The sequence below is a fragment of the Sprattus sprattus genome (genome assembly GCF_963457725.1).
Source record: "Sprattus sprattus genome assembly, chromosome: 6".
Taxonomy (NCBI): Eukaryota; Metazoa; Chordata; class Actinopteri; order Clupeiformes; family Clupeidae; genus Sprattus; species Sprattus sprattus.
In genome coordinates this window covers 32,896,627-32,910,431 of record NC_137925.1, presented here as the reverse complement: position 1 = coordinate 32,910,431, position 13,805 = coordinate 32,896,627, and the positions used below count along the sequence as shown (strand labels likewise).

Below are 13,805 nucleotides of genomic sequence, written 5' to 3'. Positions count from 1 at the left end.
GAGCAAATTGCATGTTATGAAAGGGAAAGTGGAGGCTACATGTGTACTATATAGTAACCCAATCGACTATATACTATATAGTAAACCCACAAAAATTGTGAAAGGAGGTCAAATGGTTGAACCTACTGTAGTTTGGCTTCCCCTTGGCAGCATTAATGTATGTCCAAGCCTAATGTAAAGCAAGAAGTTTACTATTTGTCATTGCTTAACTTTCCTGTCACAAGAATCATGGTAAAAATACAATGTGCTCAAGCAAAACTGATATTCAATGACATGTAAAAAATACATTCACTTGTGCATTGTTAGAGATTTTCACTTCTCAAATCCTTTAATTCTAAGGGAGTCTGCCCCCTCCTGGTGTCTGTTAGGAGCTGCCACTGTAAATCATGCATTCAGTGGTAACCACAACAACTTCTGACACCCTGGTTGTTTGATTGATTTTCCATATCACACATACACACCTAGTTCAAACACTATTACTAGATCTCCCATTGTCGTTATTGCAGACACTAAACGGAAACAAATGTTTGGTGGGAATTTATATACGCTTAGTTCTCTTAACAGATGCACATCAAATAATCATAATTTTAAATTGGTTGCCGCCAATCTGAGTCATAGCTTATCACCACAAAGTTGCCCAAACGTCCACTTCGACATTCTCACTGCTCCTAGTGTGGACAGTGTACACGCCCTCCATGCCCGCTAAGCAAGTAAAATCATGAGATTTCCGCACCACCACACGCATAACCATCGCCAACCAAGAGCCTTTATTTAAAAAAGAAAAAAAGTTACCAAACAAAGGCTAATGTGGTTCACATATAGTTTATGGTTGACCCTATGGCGATATCCATGTCCCGTGTCAGTGTGACCTAACATAAAAGAGGTTGTATGTAGACAAGCAGTTTGGTGTGCATGTCAGAACGATGAAAGGCCCTGCATGCCATGGGCTCTTTAGTTTGACACTAGCAACGCTCCTGCCTTTAAGTTAGGTTAGATTAGGTTAGGTTAACTGTATTTGTAAAATTAACATTGAAAGAATTATAGTGGTTAGATGTGGTTATACTTTTTATCCGGATCGCCTTTTGCGAGCTGGTGGGGAATCCCCCTGATGTTGAGCCTACACAGTATCGTACACAGATGATGTATCGTAAAAAGATGATGGCTTGTACAAGTCAGTTCTACTGGGTTTGGATTTCCTTCTGACAAGTCAAATGGCCAATGATGTTATGTTTAATTACATCAGGAGAAGTACCTGATGCCTAGGGGCAATCCCACAAGTGTTTGTAATTGTATGCCTATAGCCTATAGTATCACAAAGTAAGCAATCCCTTGCTAAATAAAAACAATGACATGGGGACAGAGCATGTGTGACAGCTCAGGAGGACAGCTGGGGTTATAGTCTAATACAGTGTAAAACTTTAGGATGTCCTCGAAGGAGGAATGAAATGTCAGAGTTGTTTACACTGAAATACATGAACATGATAAATATTTAAAATACCACAAAATAAATATTTTGGAGATCCTGGTAAATATATGATTCCTTTCCTCTTTATGCTTTCAATGTGTTTGAGGAGCTGCATTTCATATTTTTGTTACGTTCCAAACGCGTAGGTCTACTCCTGCCACGCCTTGCTCCTGCCACGCCTTGCTCCTGCCACGCCCCCTCCAAATTCAACACACCTTCCCAATCCCCTGATTGCCTGCATCCGTCGCGATCTCCATATAAACTCCTCACTCCCCTCACTCGTCCAAACTAGGACCAACCACCAACCACGTCTGCGACGACTAATCAAGCGATCTCCCAACGATTCCGTCTCAAGGTCAAGGTCTCTGTGTATCTCCAATTTATCTCCAATCCCCAGCCCTCCTGTTTTCCTTTGCCTAGTTGATATCTTTAGTTAAGGCACAGTTATGCTTCTACGACTGCGTTACTAGCTGGCCACACAGTCGCTTTCAATGGAGTCGTGAACCTTTTTAAGTTCTTCGTCGCTTAGTGGGTGTCGGAAAGCAGTTCACCGCCAGAACAGTAGGGGGCGCAATCTTTTTCTTTTTTTTTAAGACCAACCAATCAAATCGCAACGCTGAAAGAAAAAGATGGTCGACCAAACTCTGTAGATTGTCGTATTTGTACATAAAAGGTGTTTGTTTGACTTTTTTTTGCTTATATTTTTAAAAAGTAACCGAGAAATAGACACTGTGCAATTTAAAAACATTGTTATTGTGACGTCTTAGGGGATTTGCGGTGTCTGAGCCATTTATCTAATGGTATGCTAATGGCATGCTACTTAACACAAGGTAAACAGTGATGGGTTGGATCAATCACAGCACTGCGGGTGTGCGGGGTACTACATTTGGGAGGTGCACGTCAGGCCACAGGGAGGTGCTTGGAGAGGGTTTGCAACGACACAGAGGGATCTGCTCTGCTCTGCTGAAACGGACGACCATAGATCAGGCTTTACTGTTTGTCCTGAGTTTAACCTCTGTCCGTTTTCTTTTATTCCTAGATCTCTTCAGTTTGTTTTTGTTAAGTAGCGTTCAAAACTTCTGTCTGCAGTATCATTCAAGACTGTACATCTTCTGAGCGTTTTCCCCGTTAGTGTTTTGTTTTCCCCCGTTATGTCTTCCGTTTATCCGTTCCCTGGCTGATTCCCAACAAACTCTGAAGAACTTTCATCTCTGCACCCTGACACGTCTCTGACACTAACTAACTAAAAAACTATTGCACATCTGCATTGATGCAGACCGCTCAGGCTGATGGAGAGCCTTATTACTCACTACCACTCATCAGTATATGCTTTGGAATGACTCTCAATGTGGCAGACCCTCCACGTGTACACACAAACAGAATGGTAGTGGGTAGGGAGAGGGTTAAGGGGTAATTTAAAAAACTTTTTTTTTTACCCTCCACCTTTGAGAATATCTCTGATTAAACTTTTTAAACGTGCAAGGAGCTTGTGCTTGCATCTTGCTCAAATAACCATGAGTCACGTCTCAACAGTCAAGTTTTTACCTAGTCACACTGTTCAATAGAGTAACAATTGAAATCAAGAGCCTGGAGGTAAGTTTGGTCAAATGTCTGTTAGCCACGTGTGTTTCACTGGACTGTGGGACATGAGTTGAGTTTGTAATAATAAGGGTCTTTGGATTTATTGCTTGACCCTTATAGTCAGTGGGCTGAGACCGTCTATCTTGCTTAGATCTCGAGTTGATAGTTACCCTGCAGCTGTGAAGCTAATTTTTTTGAAGGAAGCTGAACCAGATAATAAGAAACATATAGCCGTTTGTTTCCAACGCGGGAAGTTGCACATTTAAAAGTATTTTACGATTAAGTTCTCAAAAATATCCTCAGAGTTTTCCGGCGTGACGTCCAATCAAAACCGCGGATTGGGGTATTTCAACCAATTGCGTTTCTCGGTGTCGCATCGTCACACAAGGAAATGCACATCGACTTCATCTACCACTGGAAAATAGCTGAGATACAGCTTTGAGGTAAGAATGGTTTAATTTCGAGTGGATATTTCAACACATGACTATTTTTCTTGTCATAAATGAAACCTGTTTAAGGCTACATGTTGTTAATTTTGTCACTATAGGGTGTGAAACATTGATTACAATAGACGTGAAGCGAGATCCCCTCTCCTCATATGAACATGGCCATAGGCATTGCATGGGAGTTATGGAAGCCCAGATATCCTTGATGCTTTGCTGTCAGCTGTTTTTGTTTGTTTGATTTGGTGAGCCACACTTCACTCTTCAATATACCCCATGAATTTCCATGCCACTTTGTGTTGCTTTGGTGGTATGGGCATTCTAACTCCCCAGAAATGAAACCCCATTGAAAATGAATGGGGTCTTATTTCTGGTGAGTTAGAATGTCCATACCACCAATTCACCAAAACGTGGCATGTAATACCTAATCTGTTTTTCATTGTTTGAAGAATGGTGGAATCTCCCTCGACAGCAATAAGATTGCAAAGCAGTTTACCTAACTTCATGTAATTGGTAATAAATGACAAAGTATTTCACATAGCCAGACCCTGCTCCAAAAATAATGTATACATATTTAATACTAGTCATCATGGGTTCTGGCTGTGTTCATGATGTAGGTATACTGCATGTTCCCTTTGTAAGACATTGGTTTCGAGATACTGTTTCTTTTTAATAATGTTCATTTATTGTATCTTGGAAATCATCTGAATAAAATCCAATAACAGTCATCACTGTCCGTGCCTTGCTTTATTCAGGGGTCACTTCTATTAAGTTATGAGGCACCAGCCTGTCGAGGGCGTTTGGCCTTAAATATTTCACACATCACTGAAGATTGAGAGAAGAGGTTCAAGCAGGTGTCAGTGTGGAAGCCATGGACCTTAATGTCTCAGTAATGCAGTAATGAAGGAGTTTAATCTACACCATTTCTCTGTCATGTCAATGTCTTGAGTTACTTGCTCAAACCCTGTTGGGAACACAGACCTCATATAATACAGGCGAAAAGGAAATCATACTCTGAGTACAAACCTTCACTGTCCTTGGCTGCCTTTTCTTTCTTCTTTCGTGCTCTTTCAATGTGTGCTTCATTGGTGAACAGCCTGTAGCATTTTCGGTGGTATCCTATTGCCATATTAGCTGGCAATTCCTGGTCTTCTTCCAGATTTAAAGCCTCTAGGGCATTTCTGGCCGCTTCCCCCTCTTTGCAGGGTTGCAGGTTCAGCCATGAATGGGCACACTGCAGGAACTTTGACCAACTTATATTTGAAAATTGTACTACAGGTGTTTTTTCTCCAGGCACTAAATGCATACAGCACTTCATTTTGTCCCATTTTGCTACTGCTAGCATTCCCACGTGTATGCAATACATGTTATGAATTCATGTTGTTACATTGTTTAAGGGATAGGACCACCCATCATGTTAGAGTAGGCATAGCCTTATGGTTAAAAAGTCAATTACTTTCTTAATGTATGATAATGCAAAATAAGTTCCCATTTAATAAATAAATTCAGTTTTGTCAAGTGAATTTTGTGTGCTTGTGTTTTTATCAATAGATTAAGTTGGCTCCGGTCTGAACTAAGGCTATGCCTTATGAAACCATATCAAATATGTGTAGTAAATGTAGTAACAGTTTTAGAAAAGCAATAAGCCCCGCGAGTCCGTGCTTTGCGCTGATTTTAGAACAGGTAAGGGGGTTTTACTTTTTAACCATAGAAAATGATTGGAAACGAAAAGATGAGGCAACATCACCGTACTCCAAGACTTAAAGTAGAGAAAATGGTGTTTTAACATTCAGTAATAATGTATTACATATTTTAGATAAGGCACATTATCTATGTCACTCCAGTTGCAATCTCCCCTGGAGAGAAGAGTATTTGGTAAGGTACAGCAAGAATTATTTCTCCAGACAGCGACACCCGAGGTTGCTTACGTCTTGTTGTCATTGAAACGCACGGTCTCAAATAGTTGCCCTGAAAATTCGCCCGATCAAAAAACAGAGACTTTACAACGATATGTTCGCCAAATGTGCACGAAACGAAGGTGGAAACCAAGCAATACAGTTTGGTGTATTTTTATGAATCCATCCTTAAAAAATGGGCTTCACAGCTGGACGGTAAGTATTAAATTCACAATTCGGGGGTCCAGCCCACCACCTATAGATTAACAAATGTGTCTGAACCTGCCAAATGGACATTTTCTTTAATCTGAAATGGTAATTCCTAAAATATACTATCTTAAGGTATTTTATGCATATTATTATTATAATGACATTGACTAAGACATGGGGTAGTTGTCAACAGGTGATCAGCACTCTCGTTCCATTACCAAATGATTTAAAAAAAATGTTAATGAAAAAGCAAGTGGTCACTCCTTTTGTGTGACTATAGTGTCATGTTGAGTTTTCCATAACTCATTGCATTAGCCATACCACGTACCACTTTATTTTTCTAAAACACCAATGTGTCTTACTGCTACATCCTCATCCTTATTTTTGTCTAATACACATATGTATAGTTATAGAAACAATGTGTTTCCATTTGATCGGTCAAACATTTACAATATCTTTATCTAGTATGTCTTTGTATGTCTATGTGCACTGGGATGAGACAATGTCATTCTGATAGAAGCACTGAAGAATGATAACTGATAGCTGATTAGAAAAAGTCACGATACCTAGATTTGCCAGAATTTGACCACATTAAAAAGACATTTGGGGCATAAACACAAAATGAGTCAAGTTGGTAAAAAATGAGAAGTTGTTGTATGAGATATTCTAAATCTAGTTAATTTTCTTTAAATAAGTGCAAAAATGTGGTGCACCCTGACAAATAAGCAAACATGTTTAAGGTATAATCTTGACAGAAAATCAAGAGAAAATCCTGTCATTCAATCGTTTAAACTTTGCGCAAAGATAAATGACAACTACATGAATAACACATCAAAAAAATATTTCCAATGGTTAGTTTTTGGACAATTTATTTTAAGGTATAGAAATGTTACTCACTTTATCTGTATCCTACATAACCTATTCAGGGACTGGAATTCTTTAAAAATGGTACTTCATATGGATACAGAACAGCTGTTCATGAACTGAAATATGAGAAGTACAAGAGTACTTTCTGTCATGAAGATCCAGCTGCCTCCTCTTCACCTCTTTTACTCCTTAAGTCCGCTTTGCTGCATGCAACTTCGGTGGCATCTTCATTTGGAGGATACATCTCCATACACGCATATGGATACCAGAATAAGCTATAACTAACAAATATTAATATTTAATATTAGGAAAGAAATTGTAAAACACTTTAATACTCTTTTGTATATCAAGGAGCTTAATTTTTACCACCATTTTAATCTGACCACGGTAAATGCAATTAAATACCATTTGTATACCCCTAAAAAGCTCTCCAATTGGCAAAAATCTTTACTCTTTAAATTCTGAGTGAATATTCTCACATATAAAGTGATCAGACCAACAAAAACAGATACTTTAGCTGACAAAACAGGTGTGCAAAAAAAAAGAGAGAGGGGGGATCCACTTCCTTGACAACTTAAACCCAGAGACATTTATTTGGCCTACAGTCATATTTATAGGTTGTTTTACAGTATAATATTTTGGTAAATAATACATTATAGATAAAGGAATGTATTTAAGGTAAAATTAGAACCCTTTTTTAACACACTGGTGACACCCCATTCTTATTTTTCCACAGCATATTCATGCATTACATATTTCAGAGACTCTTGTCATTTAATTCAAATTTGTATTTATTACTTACAAAAAGTTCAACCATTTCTAATTACAACTAAATATGCATATTCATTTTCAGCATTTATTAAAAGTAAAAAAAAAAATCAAAACAAGAGAGATTTATGTACAAACTACTCACATTCAACATATTTTAAGTATTTAAAAGCAAAAAAATACTTCCAACGTCAAGCTTATAAAAGAAAGAAAGAAAGAAAGAAAAGGTAACACTTCCCAGTTTGAGCCAGTAAAATTGCAAGTTGTATGGTTGGAAGTCACAATTGTTTAGGCCTTGGAATGTGTTAAATCTCAGGCCAATAATTCTTGCTTATAGTCCACTCAGCCTCAGGACGTCACTGCTGTTCTTCCAGTGATTCTACGATTGTCCCAGTTCCTCAGTTTTCTGCATTTTTCTGGGTGTCCCAGAGAAACAATCCTAATCAAAGAAAATTAGAGAACAATTAATGGTAAGATAGGAAATGATTCCCTGGAGAAAGATACACATTTTTGAGACTCAACACATGTGCTTTCATCGATAATAAATTATCAGTCTTCCACAACAACAGCAACATGTTTAGCGAATCTGTCCGTTTTGTAGGGGAAGTGTTTCCAATAAACCCATGTACATTTAAAAAATAACAATCAAACAATCTTTTATGCTGTTAATAATCTCAGCCAATTTAGATATTGGATACTTTATCTTCATGCCAATCAGACCTTCCATGTCGGTGCCTGATAACTTCAAAGAAAGTTAAGGAAAATTCTTTGCATTAGCATTTCCAGGAAACATTTTGATCTAATGCATAACACTATGTATTAAGTATTAAAAAAAAAAAGCTATTGGTCATTTGGAAAGAGGATTTTTGACAGAGATGCCCATAGCATATCTGAAAGTGTGGATAGCAGGATGCGGTCTTTCCCCATGTCAAAGGCTGTTGATAGATCTTGCTGCATTTAGAGACCTGCAGCAGACATGTAGTAGGAGGGCTACATGTTAGGCTTTCTGGTGCTTTTCCTTCAGCAAGAGGGCAAAAAATTATATACCCTTAACCGGGGAGAATAGTTGCACTTTTTCAGTAAAGAGAGATTAGGAGACATCATCTGAGAGGTTGGTTTTTAGTAGAGGAGGCAGAGAGTGGAGTAGTGTTTTGAAAGTGGAAAATGCTTTCCGCGTGGTGCTGATCTTATTTGAACTTTATGTGGAACTGCTAGCTGCTTCTATCTCTCCCCTTTGTCAGACAGGTCTGAAAATCAGTTCCAGACATTAATCTACCTCAGTACCATGAGAGTCAAATTATTTGTTTGCGAGACAGACGATAACAACCATGCACAGGATATAGGATATAAACAGTTCCTAATACAATGTATGCACTTATTGCCAAACCCTGAATTTCACTGCACACACTTTTGTGCATTTCCTCATCTCCCTACCAGACAGCCAATGTGTCTGTGCTAGTGTGTAACAGCAGCCATTGCATCATCCGGCTGGGTGCTTCACATGAGAGGTGGGGAGAGGAGTTTCTTCCAATATGTTACGCACTCAGGTGTAAAAATTGTTTTACAGACTTACCATCTCATCTTCTGCAGATGTCTTGCAAGGGTATGGACTATCAATCTCCACATCAGGGTCCAACTCAATATCCATGACATCACCCAGGTCTATCTGGTCTCTGGAACAACAGATATGAAACAGTATTGAGAGGGAGAAAATAGTTTTGGTCTTCATCACGGTCATTGTAACAGGCTACTATCGGACAGTGTACTGAAGCACATTGACCAATGAATAGATTAGGCATTCATACATAGCTTGGAGGTCTCCATCTTGAGCAGGAGGGTCCCAGGCATGGAGCTTGACCCTCCACATCTTGATCTGCTGATCCCATGAGCGGCGACTGTACTTCCTGAACTTGTTGGGCGTTCGGGGGTGGACTCCTGGCTGCCTGACATGTCTGACAAAAACATAAATCAAGAGTTTGTACGGCCATGAAAAACTTGAGTCATGAAATTTGAGATTGAGGTATCAATGTTTTGGAGATATCAATGTTTTGGACTAGAGCCCAGCTTTAGTTGGGTACATCCAGTTAGATTACATAATGCTTATTTTACTTTTGATTGCTTTTGATTAAATGGACTGGACTATTTAATGTTGCACAAGAGAGAATGTTCCCAACCTCTACTATTCAAGACCTTCAACGTTTACTGACTATTGATGCGGTAATTTTGGTTCTAGTGAAAGTGATTATTAATCAGAGTGCCAAACAGACACTGATTATGTGAACGATTTGTAACTTATATTTTATTTTGAACACTATGATAGAATATGTATGTGGTGTATGTGTATGTGTTGAGCACTCAGTATGTGTTGATTCCAATCAGAGATCACCAACATATCACTGGTGCTGTTGTCAGGAGAGTACCATTATCTTGGTGGGCCTCGTGAGGAAAGTATTGCATCCACATTTATTTGGCCCCACCCGTGTGAGGACAGAGCTAATGTACCTACAGGTTTCAGCTGCTTTAACACCTAACAATCAAGCATACATGTAGAAGAGAAACAAACCTACACAATATCTTGGAACATATACTACTCACTTTGGCACTTCGTTGATGTAGCGATCATAAGAAAGGGTGTTCTTCCCGTAATTTATTTGTTTTTGTCTCCTCAATAGAACATTCTCGTCTGTTTCCAATTCTGCAGGGCTAGCAGAATCTCTTGAGTCACAGCTGAACACACAAAGGGGAACAATGTTGTCAAGACAACTGATGTAAACAACACCGTACAGACAACTGTAAGCTGCAGTATCTAGTGATAAAATCCTCACCTTCCTGATGAGATCTTCCTTTCCCTAGAAGCAAACTCTGCTGTGAGAATTCTCCTTCTATATCTTTATGTACAAATTAAAGAAAAAAACATTTCCCAAGAAAAAATTACAGATTTTGCTAATTAAATTGGTAAGATGCATAGTACACAAGTCACTACTCCAAGCCATAAATTGAAGTAAAAAAAGCCAAGCTCACCTCTGCATGTCACGGTTAACACTCATTTTCAACTCATCCTGTTCGACTTCACTTCCCCAGTCTTTGCATCTGGACAACGGTCGATCAGTCTCCGGAGTAGTAAAACTAAGAGCCATAGGCAGAAAGCACAAGTGGGTCAAATGTTTCAAGTTAATCAGTAAGGCTACAAATTGTATTACAACACAATAAAGTTTTTGGGATCGAAACACTTAATTTGCCTAGGCTGTTCCAAAGAAGCTTATGGTAAAGTAGATTCCCTTATCTGGGCATGGAAGAAGGCACAATGTCATACACTGGAATCAGACAGAGACCCCCTTGTGATGTTACCAAAGAACACTAAAGAAAGGTAGGACTCCATGCCTGACGGTTTTGACCAAAAAAGCAGCATTTCTCAAATAATGGGCAGGGAACCAATGAGGAAATTGCTGGTCCGCAGAGCCCTTCCACATTCGAATAAACCCATACATAAACTTTGATAGTAAATTAAACTGTAATTGCAGTCTTCAGGGTTTTACTAGCATTACTTTACAGAACAACATAAACTGAGTATTATGTGCATCCAAATCTAAGATCTTTACTTTCAGCTTGGAGAGTGTTAAAGGAATGTTGCAATGTTTTGCATAGTTGAGCAAAATTAGCTTACCTTTCAGATCTGTGGTCCTTGTGTCTGAATTCTGTCTTTGCTCCAACTGAAGGTTTTGCGTCAACCTTTGACCTTAGGTGTCCATCTGATCCTCGTTTCCTACCATTGCATATTGGTGAAGGTGGACTAATCCTAAAAAATATATTAAAAAAAAAATATATATATTATTTTATATGTATATGCTAATAATGAAGACATATACTATTAACTATAATTCAACGCAATTCAAGAGAAAAATATTTTTTTCATGTTTGTCAGCTACATATTAAACTAGCAAGAACATGTTCACAGTTGCAAACTTGCTGTGGTAGTCAGCGAGTTTTGTCAGTCATTGTAGCTGGCCTCAAACCAGCTTTCCCCAAGCTAGCTAATGTGTAGTTTACATCCTTGTTTATCCTGTGTCCTTCTGGTAAACCAAACGAGATTTCCAGCAGTAGGTGACACAAGTCTGATACAGTCCATCTCCTATTGTGTGCTACAAGTCTGAAAGGACAAGCCCAGACAATGTCCAGATCTGATTCTCTGGCTTAAGAAGACTGAGCTCTGTTACTGCCGCCTGCCATGTTTACACACAAAACAAATCTACAGTAAATGATGCGCCTGTGATCTGGGAGACAGTTGCTAACTTTGGTTGATGCTGGACAGTATTCATTTCAAGTTTTTCAAAGCATTTTAATCAACCTGTTTTAATGATAATCAAAGATTCGAAACGGTACTTGGTTACTTTGGTTTAGTGTGAAACCAGTAACTGTTTCATCCATACATACAAGCCGAGTGGAGACATTTTATTTCAGTGGTGAGCTACAGACCGACAAGCTCCAACTCTGCCTACTGTGTGAGAATGCAGGTCAGGTCACGTCAGCAGCTCTGTATCTCACTCAACTTTAACCTGTTAATGTTTTCCTTTTGATTGGGATGGACACAATGTTATGTTTGTGATGTTTCAGTCTTATTTGTGTCAACAATCAGTGTTTGAAATCCAAAGTTGTAATTCGAATGGCTTTTGTGAGTCTGTCATGGCCTTGCCGAGCGTTCTTTATTTCTTAAAATAGAAGGTGGCTGTCGCTGCCAACCGTAACAACAAATTACCGTCTCTTAGACATTCATACACTGCAGAACATTATGTAAGGTTTAACCAATTCCAAAAGGAAGCATGCCGATTCTGATGTCTTAACAATTATTTGTGGTGGTATGGGGTCATGGAGAGGAGATGACATCTGTCGTTTCCAGTAGCTACCGAAGCTCATCGGTGTTGTGCGCCAAGCAGGAAACCCCGCGAAAACATGAAGAACTTTCACAGCATGTTGCCGCCAAATATATTCATATTTCAGTCAGCAGGCTTGCATTGTTTTCATCAGTGCCGAGTGTGGAGTTTGTTTGGCAAGGCAAATGTGTTATCCAGTTATTGTTAGCTCACTGGTATTCGGCTAAACATCAATTGCATAGGCTCTTTTTTTATTAACAAAACCCAGACTTGGCGCGAGTTAGCTGGCATTGTCTAACGCTTAAAAGGCTAACTCAGTCAACATTTATTTTCCGTATGTCATGCTAGTAAAACTTGCTAACGTTAGCCATCTTCTACAGCTCACGAAAAACACTAAATTTCACCTCACTTAAAACGGAACTGCACATCTGGGGTGTCAAAACACACCACACATAACACAAACAAAAGACACAATTTAGCCCTTAACAGCAATGATGTCTGCGTGTTAATTGCAACGACTGAAATCAAACAACCTAACTATGCTAACTAGTTAACTAGCCAGTCAACTGCATTAGCTTGCAGCAACACAGCAACATCTATGTAACTTAAATATGGGACAGAAATATATGTACACGTACATCATTACAATCTACAACACATACTAAACCCACAGAGGTTACACGTAATTTAAATTAACCCAATTGGTGTAGCGTTTCGTTGCGTCGTACCACAACGAAAGGCAACTAGGAAAACCTAACGATAAATGCTTACATAAATGAACGTAAATCAGGTTGTTATTTATATGACTGGACTATAACTTTAGTTCCTCCTACCTGACATCCTCAGCTGGAATTTGCCGGCTTGTTTGGCTATTTGAGGACATGTCTTTAAACGGTCTAACTTGGCAGAGTACGCAATGTGTAGTGTTGAGTCCTTTACATGGACACAGAGACAACTACATCTAGTTTAAACCACCTCGGAATGAGTTAAGACGACCCGTCGCAACTGCGCATGCGTCAAACCGCGTTGGTCACCTTTTCAAATGACTGGTGTCGGCATAGACATTATGCGTTAGGTAACGTCAGTGATCTTCACAATCTTTTACACTCTTATCTCGCGGAAATTTTGAGGGATTTACAAATGACTTGATTTACAATCGTCATGTAATAATTCTGGATGCTTGAACATGTTGAAATGTGCAGCTTAATTGTGTATCACGGCTATTGTGTAGGCTATCAGTCATTTTTACATCAATTGGCGACGCATAATTGTTCTTTCTTTTCACTATAACCTAAAGTGCACATAATAAAACTGAAGTTGCACATGATTTCCAATCGGGTTGGTTTGTTAAACATCTTACATTATGATTTCGACGGGAAATTGCTGACTTTATTGCCAATGAAGATGCCAGCATTTTGTGCAGCCTGGTCTATTGAACGTTCCTTTGAAACGAGACCCCGTGGGAGCACCTATCTGTTCTGTTCAATGTTATTTTCATATAAAAACCCATATAATTCTTCATAAGTAGGCCTATGCAGTCTCATAAATACATATCTGTGCAGGGTGGGGATTTCAACATGGATCATTTATTGATGTATATTTGTAAAGGGAAATCTTGTAGCTAGCTATTTCAGAACATTATTATATTTTTTACAACTTAACATAATTATTCATAAGTATGTAGTGCCATAACTACATATCTTACGTT

The 13,805-nt window shown here is 38.8% G+C and overlaps 1 protein-coding gene across 1 annotated transcript; it reads right to left on the bottom strand.

The window, feature by feature from the left end:
* Positions 1 to 7,234: 7,234 nt before the first annotated feature.
* Positions 7,235 to 13,069, bottom strand: LOC308367240 (histone RNA hairpin-binding protein-like). The gene is made up of 8 exons (XM_080841089.1): positions 12,931 to 13,069; positions 10,894 to 11,025; positions 10,251 to 10,355; positions 10,055 to 10,117; positions 9,825 to 9,956; positions 9,035 to 9,181; positions 8,803 to 8,902; positions 7,235 to 7,668 (listed from the first exon to the last, which is right to left on the bottom strand). Exons 1-8 carry the CDS (start codon positions 12,978 to 12,980, stop codon positions 7,609 to 7,611), a joined length of 789 nt encoding a protein of 262 aa, XP_080697215.1. The 5' UTR covers positions 12,981 to 13,069; the 3' UTR covers positions 7,235 to 7,608.
* Between the last annotated feature and the right edge of the window lie 736 nt (positions 13,070 to 13,805).

Bases quoted from the DNA above. Each gene is read 5' to 3' on its own strand.
- LOC308367240 (XM_080841089.1), bottom strand. From the start codon at position 12,980: ATGTCCTCAAATAGCCAAACAAGCCGGCAAATTCCAGCTGAGGATGTC. The intron at 9,182-9,824 runs GTGAGTAGTATA...TGTTTTTGTCAG, and splicing joins TACATCAACGAAGTGCCAAA to ACATGTCAGGCAGCCAGGAG. The intron at 8,903-9,034 runs GTATGAATGCCT...CTGTTGTTCCAG, and splicing joins GATGGAGACCTCCAAGCTAT to AGACCAGATAGACCTGGGTG.